Genomic DNA, 13,874 nt, shown 5'->3' on the forward strand with positions numbered 1-13,874 from the left:
CCATCCCATAATACTACTTAAAGTACTTGGTATGAGTGGTGGTTGTTTAAAGATTTATCAAACTTTATATTCAAATGAAATACGATATTTTTCTGTCGGTGTTATTTACATTTTATATCCTACTATTCATAAGGACTTGTAGCAATAGTCACCACGTGACCGCATTGATAACGTTAGCAGACGAAACGAGATACACGCCATTCGCTGTATAGCAGACGACACCTGACCGTGGATCGAACGACTCGTATGCTTTTGTCGATCAACCTTGTTTGTATATTTTCAAAGGAGAAAAAGTACTTTACCACTCAAGGTTAATTTTTTTATGAATTAATATACTATCAAGTCGGTAACACGCGGATATTCACATACCATTCAAGAACATGGTTTTGCTCTTGACCTTTGAATTGTGTCCAGGGACAAAATCAGGAGCCTTTATGTTCCCATAGAAATTTTCGGTTTCTCATACTGAAGCAGATGGAAACTGATCGGAATATTGTTGGGAAATTTTTCCCAGGATCACGTCCTAAACCATCCCTAAGGCCACTGAGGCACAACGTTCGTTCTAAGAAACGACCAAAGACGTTCCCTGATGCCACAGATTCCGACGGAAATATTTCCTCTAGCCAGCATGATGACATGCAGCTGGACACAGCTCGAATCAGTTTGGAAAGGATACGATCGGTAAGTTTATCCTTTGGCTAAACTTTTGTCACAAGCGGTGATTTTTATTATCTTGTCATAGGCCAGTTGCCATTATGTCCCTTCTGAATTTCATCAAGACATCGGTTATCTGTATATTTTGGAAATTGTTAGTTCACGTGCTCGAATTATTTTTTAGAAGATTTATTTTGTTTTCCCCAAAAAACTGTACATGATATATGATATTAAATAAATGATATTTTATGTATAATCAATGTTATCTTCTGTATTACTATCCGCCGTTATGAAAGTGTACATAGCCAAGCTTTCTCTGTCATACTTTGGTGGAATGATCGTGTCCAACCTAATGTTATTTGGAACGCATACCCATTTCTAAATGTACCACATTACGTCAAGTACGTAATGGAGAGGAAAGGATATTTTATGATAAAACATCAGTTTTAACGATTTCTGAAAATGTTCAGCTGCAGACATATACTAAAATGCATGTATTTTTTAACGACTATAGGAAAGATCAGAAATGAAATCTGTGAATTGAATGGAATAAAAGGGCAGTTCAATTAGTATCTGAGAATGTAACAAGTAGAACAGTATTCTATTTAAATAAAGTCGTGATGTTATGACTAACAGACGAGGCACTTCCATGTTCCTCCATATGTAATAAGCTTTCTTAATATGCATTTTTACTGCTATCATATACATGTATGCATAACACCGACAACCTCATGAGCAAAAGTATTCACCGTTTACGTATATCAAAAGAAATGGGATTTCTAAAGAGACTTTTATACAACATATGGATGCATTTTCACATGTTACAGCTGTATACATACGTACATAAGAGTTTAATTCATTTGGTATTCCATACATGGCCACTGAGACGTCCTTGAAATCGAACTCATGTCCGTCAGAGAAAATTAAAAAACATTCTTTTATTATATTAGAATTTTCCGGAGCGTTTAATTCAAATACTCTTACACTTCATTGTAAATTAGTTTGCACTATTTTGTATCAATTTATTTAAATCACATATTTTGATGTATAATGTGATATGAAGTAATATAATGTAATATAATGTAATGCTAGTTATGTGACGTACTATAATGTAATACTAGTTATGTGACGTTATATAATGTAATCTAATGCAATACTAGTTATGTGACGTGATACTAGTTATGTAACGTGACGTATTACCAGTAATATAATGTAACACTAGTTATTTGACGTTATATAATGTAATATAATGTAATACTAGTTATGTGACGTGATATAATGTAATATAATGTAATACTAGTTATGTGACGTTATATAATGTAATCTAATGCAATACTAGTTATGTGACGTGATACGATGTAGTACCAGTAATATAATGTTATACGATGTGATCAAATATTTTTTTAAATTTAATAATTGACAATAACTAAAACAGATTTTGTAGTAGCGGTAAGATTCGACAGGTTTCTTAGAACAACAATTGCTTTTAAAATTGAATATGATGATTGAGTATAATATGCAGAATGTGCAGCAGTTTATATCACTATGTATGTATAAGTTATTCACATGGTGTTTTAACTTTTAACTGATGTTGGTTAAATGGCAACCATGAAAGTTTCACCATAAACAAAGGGAGGGGGGGGGGGGGGGGGTCATTTAAATCACACTATGCATGTGTAATCGATCAAATGTACCTGATAACATTTAGTTTCATGGTTTCATGATACAACATAATGTAAAGTAAGGTATCCTGTATTCATTAAAAAATCATTATGAACGAGTAATGAGAGATGAATGTTCGAATTGTCAATAAAACATATCCAGGAACAACGAATTACAATACGGTAGAGCACCGGTTGTTATTAAGGTGGCTGGCTTCTAGTTAGAGATCACATAACATATGTGGTTGCATGGAGTTTATTTGCAAATGCATTAACGCGTACCTTGTTCACAGCTAGAAATGATTAAAACTAGTGCATTCGTGACCAGGAAATCGTTGTATATTATGTTACTATTTGTCTAGTTGTCATTGGATTCAGGATGTGGTCGTTTTTTTAAATTGATCTGATAATTTTATGAATTAAATTACGTCAATCTGTAGACAAGCAAACATTCGCCAATCTCACGTCTAAATTGTACGTGTAATTGGCACACGAAATTAATAGGAATGAAATTAGCTTTTACTGTTGTCTGGAATTTTATCTGAAGTGATACTGGGTATCTTTCGTTACAGGGTATCTCATGCTTGAACAAACTAACCAGCAATGATATATATAGAGAGTAATACATGTCTTTTTCCATATCACACCCAGTATCAACCCGAGACTCCAATATCAGCCCGAGGCCGAAGGCATGTTTGATTCTGTTTATTACATACTAACTAATGAAATACGGATAGATCTACTATCTTATTAGATCTATTTTTCTTTTGAAAGATGGGAAAAATTAAAAGTGTTCCAAAAAAATAGTGAAACTGGTTTTGCGGGCTGATACGGGAAGCGCTGATACGGGTTTTGGGGTGTGTGATACGGCGAGGGCTGATACGGGTTTTGGGGTGTGATACGGGTTTTGGGGTGTGATACGGGTTGTGGGGTGTGAAACGGGAAGCGCTGATACATGTTTTGGGGTGTGATACGGGTTTTGGGGTGTGATACGGCGGGGGCGGTTACGGGGGTTGGGGGGGGGTACGGGGTTTTGGGGGGGGTTACGCGGGGGGTGGTACGGGGTTGGGGGGGTGTACGGGTTTTGGGGTGGGATACGGGGTTTGGGTTGTGATACGGCGAGGGTTGATACGGGTTGTGGGTTGTGATACGGCGAGGGCTGATACGGGCTTTGGGGTGTGATACGGTGGGGGCTGATACGGGTTTTGGGGGGTGATACAGCGAGGGCTGATGCGGGTTTTGGGTTGTGATTCGGCGAGGGCTGATACGGGATTTGGGGTGTGATACGTGTTTTGGGGTGTGAGATACGGCGGGGGCTGATGCGGGGTTTGGGGGGTGGTACGGGGGTTGGGGGGTGATACGGGTTTTGGGGTGTGATACGGCGAGGGCTGATACGGGTTGTGGGGTGTGATACGGGTTTTTGGGTGTGATACGGGTTTTGGGGTGTGATACGGCGAGGGCTGATATGAGTTATAGCAACTGTGTCGTATCGCATATACAAAACAAAACGTATTTATTGGTAAGTATGTAATAAAATGTTATACAATTGATATAAAATACATAGTCGCCTCCCGTTGCTCGTATGCGTCTACTGTCTATGTATTGCCACACGTTCCATATTCTACCTTCAGGAAGGCATGCTCATGTTGTACAAACTAACCCTGGTTGCCAACGTTGAATATATATTCTTATGAATATCAAATGACACGTGACCTTAAAACGTAACGGGACAAATAAATGATTAACTCGGGTCATTAATCAGATAGGCTGTAAAGGGAACCCAACAGGTGGTATTTGGTCACTCGGCCGTGAGCAATTACCCTTTGTTGTGTTATTTTCGTAGCGTGCTGTGTCATACAGAACCATAAGTTGGACACTAATTGTCAATACAACGCTATCACATTTCAAAGCTGTACCCAATATCCAGATAACAGCCATGCTAACTTATCCTATTCACGTAAGAATACATACCGTGTTGCAGTTTTATTTATTTCCTTTCCAAAATAAGGTCATAATAAAAAACATGAAAAAAGCGAATACAAAAGTATATATACCTAGCCATAATGGAATTCAAAGTCATTGAAACTAGGACAATAAGTTAATTAAGGAGATATACATAGAGACCAATGGAAATGATCAGGAGAATAAGACCAGTTGTCCGGGAAGGAGAATCGTCTTCTGCTTCGAAATGCATTCCATTTAAATCTAAGTCAAATTCAAGTAATGTCATATTCTCAAAATGCGAACCGAAGCAGCGGCAGTTATCGCACATACAAGGCCTTGGTCAAATCCAAGTGATGCCACATGTTAAACTAAGAACCGAAACAATGACAATTAATGCAAAAGGTACTAGTGATGACTTTGAAATTTGCCCATAGCCTACATCAACCTCCATTTCTCGAGACCCTGTGTTGTCATTTTCAACATTCGACATCCATTTTTAAATATATATACATGTATTTTAGTTTTAAGAATGACAATGTAGACTTTAAAAATATATGAATGGATAAACCCCCAATAAGAACAAATATTATAATCAGAAAGAATTTTTCAGTGATCGTCGCTGCCATGTTCTGATTACAAGTCATTTTTCTTTTTTACAAACAGTCGATGTTTTAATTGATAAAATGTGTACAAATTTAAACAAAATGTATTTGATATGGGTTATACACCACATAACAAGGGATGTGAACGGATAGGTTGTTCGTTTTGTTCCAGTCCCCATTTTCGCACTTTTCCTGAATTTTCCTAACATACATAGCTTGAACAGTGTTTTCTCTGGTAGAGAAACATGGAATAGAACATACTCGCGAGCTTAACCTAATAAGGCATTAACGTTTCTCAAGGTCATTTTTTCTTTGGCAGGTTACGAAACAATTAAAATAGGATATTTAGTGAAAATGTGGTTTTCGGTGTCTTGATAAGATTTGCTTACTCATGAAAGGATATTGTTTCCCGCTGAGTTGGTTTCCATTTTACAAACTATATCAAATACTACATGTTTGAATTGTCTATCAAAGTTGTTTGCTGGTCGTTTTATGTCAGGAGCCTGCAGCTTTCATCACTATACCCCATTGTTATCTAATAACCTAATGGTTGACTGGTACATCATTTTGAGTATTATTTTTTAAAGATGAAAGGGAAGAAATACCCCTTGTGTTGTACGGGTGATATTAACCACGCCATAGATCAAATAATAACTGTATGGTGCATTACATAACAGGTCGGCAGGATTTCCGTCCCAGTGACGTATAATCGATTTGAATATAATTATGTGTGAATAACTTTTAAAAAGAGTAAAAAGTGAATTGAATATACATTTTGTTATAATCTTTATAAAATGGATATTCACACTGCAAAACAATTTGTTTTAAAAAAAGAAAGAAAACCCCCAGATAAATCTTTATCTGATGATGCTATGTGATAAATTATGAAGTCCAGATTGCCTTCCTATTATTATACTCTGTTTTCAATTTTCTACCACCGCCTTCCGTCCAATTAAGCAATTTACATCAATGCACGCGCTGTATTTACATATTAAATAACGTACACAGCTACAGAGAAGTAGTTGACCTTGTAGGAGGGACCCAATCGCTGTGCGATGTTTAATAATGTGATCGGATCTATGTAGGTAAACATACTCTTCAATTACAAGGTCTATTTGTGATGTTTAATGTTCGTTTATGGTACCGTGTCAGTGTCACAAAATCTAAGCGTTGTCGGACATTTAACAATAAAGAAACGGCTGTAAAGATCCTGTTTACATCCTATAACATTAACGGTAATATCTATATTGATGTCATCTCCAGATCAAAGCTCATTTTGATAGGCAGAGTCATCACATAAGGACCAAACGTGCATAAAAGAAGTACTAAATGTTTATTAAACAGTTGCAGTACTGTATGGTTGGTAATTTTCGCGGGGAATATAATTTCGTGGTATTAGCGGTCACTAAAGATAGCGCGAAATTAAATACCCGTCGAATGTTATTTATATATTTTCTAATGCTTCGATGAAGTCTGCTTACCCATTTCCCTGTTCGTGCGCTGGCTATTTTTACTTCGTCATATTTCACATGATTTAATCCCCGCGAGCTAGGTCTGATTGGGGAAACCACGAAATAGAAGCCCCGCGAAAATAAACAACTATACAGTAATCAGTAAGTAAGACAAGGAAAGTGAATCATGCAAATAAAACAATAATAGGAAAACATCTTTGTCAAAATAAAACGCACCGAGACCAACCGATACATTATGCATCTGTATCAATACCAATGCTACTGCCTAACGTTGAAGAAGCTACAGCATTTAACTAATTCACCCCTGAAGACGCATTTCAACTCTTCCAATTCAAAGGATGGAATAGTTCATTTTGAAATTTCAGGGGAGAATGAGTTAATATAACAAATTACGAGTAATGGATAATGATCGTTTCGGTCAGGCATGTCGTTCTTGTAGCGAAAAACATTATATGATAATGGTTATTGAATAGTCATCCAGATACATGTACCACGCTTAGGTTAAATCATGTATTTAAGAAAAAGGACAGCTAACAACCACTGGGAAATGATTATTCGGAAAAATAATTTCCCATGCATCTGTATAATAAAATCTTATAAATACCCATGACACCTACATTCTTGTCACGACATCTGCTTTTCAGCGACAATTTAATAGTCATTCTTCCTCATCTTGGCCAAAGAACGAAATGTACAAATGAAAATAGAGGATAACTACGACTTAAAAGAGGGCTTTCTTCTACAACCTTTGAACGGCCAATTAATAGATGTACTGAAATGTTAGATAAAGGAAATTGTATATTCAGGATTTTGTAATTCCCACTAAATACTTCAGTACTGGTTAATCCAGCACAAAGCCATTTCATTATGAGTGCCTAAACGTCCATACGTAAAGATCTTTTGAGTCAATACAAAGATACGTTAATACGTACACATGATGAGATTTGCGTTTCCTTAATAATAGGTCGGATTTATATAGGCCCCGTGTCAACAACATACCACTTTGAGTAGATAGCTATGTACCATTTGTATGATTAACTTAATGTTGATCATGCAGAGAAAAGAACCGGGGTTTTGTCCAATAATGCTTAAATGTGAAGTGACACAAAGGAACTCCATTTGTAAGAAACAGTATTATTTTTCGGTCAGTTCCTACACTGATTTATCATGGGACAATGACTCTAGATTACAAGTAAATATTAACTCCTTTCACAGACAATGTACTTTTGAATATTAGAAATGTCCCATATACACTGTAGCAATACGGCAACTTCTGTAACTGTTCATAATATCAGATTCACAATACAGCTAAAGTTATAAGCAGACGGATAGTCAGAGCATACATCATCTCTATGGCTATATTACAATTCATTTCATATGCTACTCCTTTTCTTTTATACACTTCCACACTCCAACATTCATTTATTCGAATTAATTTCTCAACAATTATTAATTTTATTCATATTAGATTAAACATGTTTATTGACAAAGGAAATCGTATCTTTTGAATGTGTTATTGGATATTCCTCATTTCATGCCTTTTGTGTCATTTCCTACTGCCAGTGTTCACAAACACCCTATTTGAATGCGTAACAGTTCTGGAATTCCGGGTTGTTATTCATTTTCCCCCCTTTTTCTCCTTTCTAAACCTTCATGTTAGAATACTTTCTCTGTGAAACATCACAGCCAAATATTGACATAGTTTAAAGAAATGTATCTTCCGCTAATGCATGTGTCAGGTTTTGTCCAGCTAAACATAGGTTTGTGATGTTTCCCAGAAAAAGTATTGTAACCTGAATGTTTAGAAAGGACTGCAAGACTGCGAGTATGCAGGACTCGAATAAATCTTTAAATATTTGATTTTTATCAAAGTGGATGTATTGAATAGTTGACAATTTACGATACAGCTTTGCACTATATATTGTTTGTTCAGAAGCGACTTTAACCTTTCTTTATTTAATAGATCAGCATTACTTCCTCGTGCAAAAACCTAACAAGGCATGCTTAAATAACATAGCTGTTGGAACCACTTTGTTCAATAAATATGAAAACATCTAATCATATAGCAACTATTTTTTATCATCGCATGGGGCTTTTACGAACAGGATCAAATTGTTTGATTAAAACTTCAACTGACGAGTGTTTCGTGGAACAGGACCGAGGCCTCGATAAAATATACGGCCAACACAGTTCACCGTTTGCGTTTTTCAAATCAATACTATTTTCATCGTTATTAAAATTGATAACAAAAAATGCATGTCCTGGTGTTTAGAATAGTCCTCTTCAGACAATATTCACAGAAAAAAAACCGTTTTATAGACAGACATACTTTAAAATATCATTTGAACATTTGGCGTAATGGATATTTAAGTTGTTGGTATTTGATAGTTCTGATACCTCATGACAATTTTGTGGTTTAAACAGGTATTGTTGGCTTTTTAAAAATTATTTTTGGAAAGTTCCAACAATTATATCGCCAACTGTAGATATTTTCAAAATTGATTAATTCAATTCTATCGATTGATTGCTTAACCATTTTTTCAAAATTCTATTTTGGAGAATAAATTGTGATTACTCCATATCTGATCTTAAATATTTATCAAAAGAATCCTCAACAATCTTGATAAAAATGATTAGAGGAAGACTTGATAATCATATCATCTTCAAGTGCAGATTATTGAATTACCTTTAATTATGATATCGGGCGGTATTTTGGAATAATTTTTCCTAATAATCTATAAATGACAAACAAATTTCTTTTCGAGCAATTCAAACTTAATCATACCAGTTATTAAATTTTCCCGTGAAGTAACAAAAAGGTATATGAGAGTCAATATATCTTGAAAATAAATCTCGGCAAATCACATGTGGTTAACAATGTACATGCATCAAGACCTTACCCATATGATATCCTTGCAGAGATATCTTCGAATCTCGCACAAAAAATGATAGCGTGCTGATCCCATGTAATACTATGACATAAACACCTAGTGATTGTGATGCAAATATAGGAAACCATAGGTCTGGCTATCACCGCAGAAAATGCATTAAACTTTGTAAATTGAAATAATAAGAATCCATATTATTGATTTTCACGTCCCGATGATTTCCTGACGTATTTTGTATTTACATTTTACAAGTTACAATTGATAACTTCATGTGTTTGTTCGTTGATAGTTCTTTCACCACATAAAAGACTGAGGCACGCTTTATAAACCGCCAAACGTAATTTGGCATGTATGCCATTTAAGAACTCTAAAGATAAATTCCGTTTTAATTTTCCGATTCGATTAAAGGGGGCCGAACATTTTGAATTAAAGTACAAGTTAACGATTGTTTTGGAAGGTAGTGTCCCTACTCAAAAGTGGGAGGTTTACGTGTTAGATGTCAGCAACCAAAATTGATTAATTATTGACATGCAATCATTTGCATCAGAGCGGTTATACAGAATTACACGGCGCCCGTAATACTCACAACAGTACACGGTGAGGTTGTAGTGGTTGTTATCTAGTCCATAAGCAAGTACTGTATTGAAGGTCAAGGCCGTATAGGTTAAGCTGAAATTGACACTTTTATTGATTTCTTTTGTTTTGCTCATTAACCATATACATACGTGGGGAAGGTGTGATCTTTTCTTTAATTCGCCTATAACACTAATATTTATCATAATATTTAATATTATAATCTGTCTATTACGCGCAACCTTCAAACGCTTACCCTTCGTAACACCTGGTGTTATTCTGCATAATTCATTCAATGGTCAATAGGTACACTATATACTTTCCTTGCTTCAATTTCGAGCCCTTATTGTGTCGATTTTGATGTCGAATAACGGTTTTGTTAACAATTTGGTAATTCCCTAGTAAATAAGACAGGAGTAAAGGTCTCACCTTTATTTGAATGACTAAACAGAATACTCTGAAAACGCATGCGTAACAATAAACCTTTATATATTTGTTAACTTATAAGCTTAAAATGAAATTTAATAAAACCTAAAACAACTAGACGTTCGATACAAGACGTACGTAAAGTATTTAAGAAGTGCTAAACCATGTATATAGATATTTTCAAAGACTTTGAACTAGCCCAATAACACCCGCAGCGATATTATCAGCCAATGTAAGTTACACGATGCGTTATTTGTCGTATGTATTCATTCTGTCCAATGTTGACGTAAAACCCCGCGATCTGGTACAACACAGGTACACAAACCAGCGTATAACTCGATAACCATCCCCGTACTTATTGATACGAGCTCCAGAGATTATCAATATTTAACTAGGCAAGGAAAATCAGGCTTCGTCAGATCCTTTTATACGTGTATGATCTCGGAGGGGTTCCTCCTGATATTTGTAGATCAGAAAGACCTCAGAGAAGGCAGTAGGTGTATTGGTAACAAGATAAACGGTTAAGTATTAACTAACATTGATATATAATATAATCTAAAGATGTTTTGTGTACTCTGATAAAAGGCGTTTTTGTCTTTGTCGTTGTGACCGATTTATCTCCCATGTGTACACCACCTGAGTTTTAAGCTTGACATTGTCCCTTTTTGTTTTATATATATTTGTTTTGTATTGGTATCTTCTTGGTCCCTGATGTGTATGGTGGATTTTTTTTCAATCTGATTTCGTCTTCGTTCACTGACTTTCTGTTTTACTCATTTACTTTGTGTCATTAATTCATGAATTTTGTTACTATTCAATTCAAGATCCCAGATTATCGCCTCCTTATGAACACAGAAGAAAATGTATTTTCCAAATACCTACACCTCACCATTGATTCATCTGAGAGTGTTTTTTAAAGAGTGTTTAGATAAATACTAGAAAGCTACACAATAAGGACGATATTTTTTAGTTCGACATACATTTCGTGTCTTCTCAGTACGTAATTTAGTAAGTATACAAACGGTATATCCACATGTATATTGCATGTAATATCTGTTGCCAGCCCGTCGTATACATGTCTAAAAGCAGCAACAAAATTGATCAATACCTCACTTTCGGCTTAAGTATGAACGTTCGCCTAAGTGAGGAAGGCATTTGGTTCTGTTTCCATGTCGGGACAAACCAAGGTCCTAAAAGTGGAAGTTGATATTTCCTGTTTAACGTTCAGCATTTAGGGAAATGATACCTGGATAACACGTTGTCAGTATAATGCGATCAAATGGGATGATATGTAGGGTGCCTTCGGCATGCTATTTCCATGGGGACGCACTCTTAAGTCGGCATCAGATCGGCGCTATCGCAAGGAGGCAAATACATCAACATTCCCTGCCTCCAGCATGCTTGCATGTATACGTCACACACATCGAGCGCGTCTTTAAATGATTTTAGCTTTAAATAATAAAATGAATAATAAATTATTATAACTTAAATTCAAAGTTCTGATAGCTGTTATAAATAGACCTATGCATTCTACAAGTACTCACTTCTAACAAAAATCTCGTTCTTTTTCGGTTGGCAAATATTTATATCCGAATATTGCTTTGATTCTGGAAAAATCGTTTACAAGGACCTTCCACCTTGACGGTGAATCTATATATCAAAGGGAATGTGGCAGTGAACACAGCAGTTAGTCTGATCTGAAAGGACCTTCCTGATGATCTTATCAAGGAACACGACATGAGTCCAAGATACGGGGTCCGTTAGAACAAGCTTACCTGTATGAAGGTGATCGTGAATTTGCATAAAAGTACCTGAAGGGAGATGACATTGTGTGGCAATTTGCCAGATCAATGCCCTGTTTCCGATATTAAAACGTACGGGTAATGTTTGTTTACAGCCAGATCAAATATTTTGTAGGTTTTCGTAAAATCGACGTCATCGTATATCATGAGGCTACACCTATCTGTTTGGCACAATGACAATACCAGTATGTGACAGGAGCATTAAGTCCTGGCCATTCAGACGTTTGATTGTTTGATACAAAGTGTGTCATTCTGTGATTAAGTGGCACTGTTTTATCATCGAACAATGTGAGCATATTACACAGATAACAAATAACTAATGCAAAATAAAATGTCAGATAATGAATATCCAAGAAAAATATTTTGAATCACCAATACACGATACATGCAAAGTATCATTTCTCTCTCTAAATGTGAACCCAAGACACGCACATGGGACTGCACCTTTAAAAGTAATAGAAACAGCATGCCAACAATGAATTCCCTGCACCATACAGCCGTTTCGTCCCACTATACAGCAGTTTCGTCCCACTATACAGCGGTATCGTCCCACTATACAGCAGTTTCGTCCCACTATACAGCAGTTTCGTCCCACTGTACAGCAGTTTCGTCCCACCATACAGCAGTTTCGTCCCACTATACAGCAGTTTCGTCCCACTATACAGCAGTTTAGTCATACCATACAGCAGTTTCGTCCCACAATATAGCAGTTGCGTCCCATCATACAGCAGTTTCGTCCCACAATATAGCAGTTGCGTCCCACCATACATCAATTTCGTCCCACAATATAGCAGTTGCGTCCCACCATACAACAGTTTCGTCCCACAATATAGCAGTTGCGTCCCACCATACAACAGTTTCGTCCCACAAAACAGCAGTTGCATCCCACCATACAGCAGTTTCGTCCCACAATATAGCAGTTGCATCCCACCATACAGCAGTTTCGCCCATCCTTCTAGGACCCATCGATGATGCTCGACTCCGAAAAGTTGGAAATCAGAATTGGTTTGAACTAATGTTTAGAGGAGAACTTGTTATTTCCAATTTATTTATGAGTAAACTGTGTATATTTAAGAACCGTGCCCCTTCTCAGATGATATACAGTTACCGTTGCCTTCAAAACATATCACTACTATTTATACGACGGAAATTTTAACTTTGGTTTGTGATGTCTACTTAACGCATTATGTATTACACTGGACGTATATTGAGTTCTTTTCGTGTTAAATCTGGGCATTTCAGTGTCGCTAGGGAACATTTAATTATTGGCAATAACTTGGATAGATGATATCATTGTTTCGTGTGTCGTATCACACTCATGTACGCCATCGATTTAGGAACAACAGAGTATGCGTAAACTCATGTTTGATAAACATGTACATTTGTATATGTTGTATTTTGGTAGCGATAGTAATCCTTTTAGTATCAGTGCAAGTCAATGTAATTAATTGAACCAAAAGTATATTGTCTTCAAACTATTATATAAATATATATATATCTTATAATTTTATATGTTAAATTATCTTAATGATCTTACTGTATCATTATCAATGAAATAAGTTGCTCTTCCGGCTTCAACCGATATATGTTATTTGATGAAATCAATATTTTGGAGATATTATTAGATCTATTTCTATATAAATCCTTACGAGCTCCATTGTTTCAACAAACATGCATCGGTACACCTTTATATTTGTAATAATACGCTCCTTGTTGGACTGGAAATCAAAGTGCAAACATCCGAATAACGCTTATTTAGGTAAAAATCAATATGACTACCATAGCTTGGTGAGATATCAATGTACAGCTTGTATCGAACAACAATGGAATAGTAAACACAGCACTGTCATGA

The 13,874-nt window shown here is 35.9% G+C and overlaps 1 protein-coding gene across 2 annotated transcripts in view; it reads left to right on the top strand.

The window, feature by feature from the left end:
* The first annotated feature begins 201 nt into the window (after positions 1-201).
* LOC110444617 (polyamine-modulated factor 1-binding protein 1-like) overlaps positions 202-13,874 on the top strand; it is a 49,848-nt gene continuing 36,175 nt past the window's right edge. For both annotated transcript variants that reach the window (XM_021488985.1, XM_021488993.1), the window contains exon 1: positions 202-681. In XM_021488985.1, coding sequence (XP_021344660.1) covers positions 475-681 — 207 coding nt within the window. In that variant the 5' untranslated portion in view covers positions 202-474. The remainder of the gene's footprint in view (positions 682-13,874) is intronic.

Source organism: Mizuhopecten yessoensis, unplaced genomic scaffold (genome assembly GCF_002113885.1).
Source record: "Mizuhopecten yessoensis strain PY_sf001 unplaced genomic scaffold, ASM211388v2 scaffold2049, whole genome shotgun sequence".
Classification (NCBI taxonomy): Eukaryota; Metazoa; Mollusca; class Bivalvia; order Pectinida; family Pectinidae; genus Mizuhopecten; species Mizuhopecten yessoensis.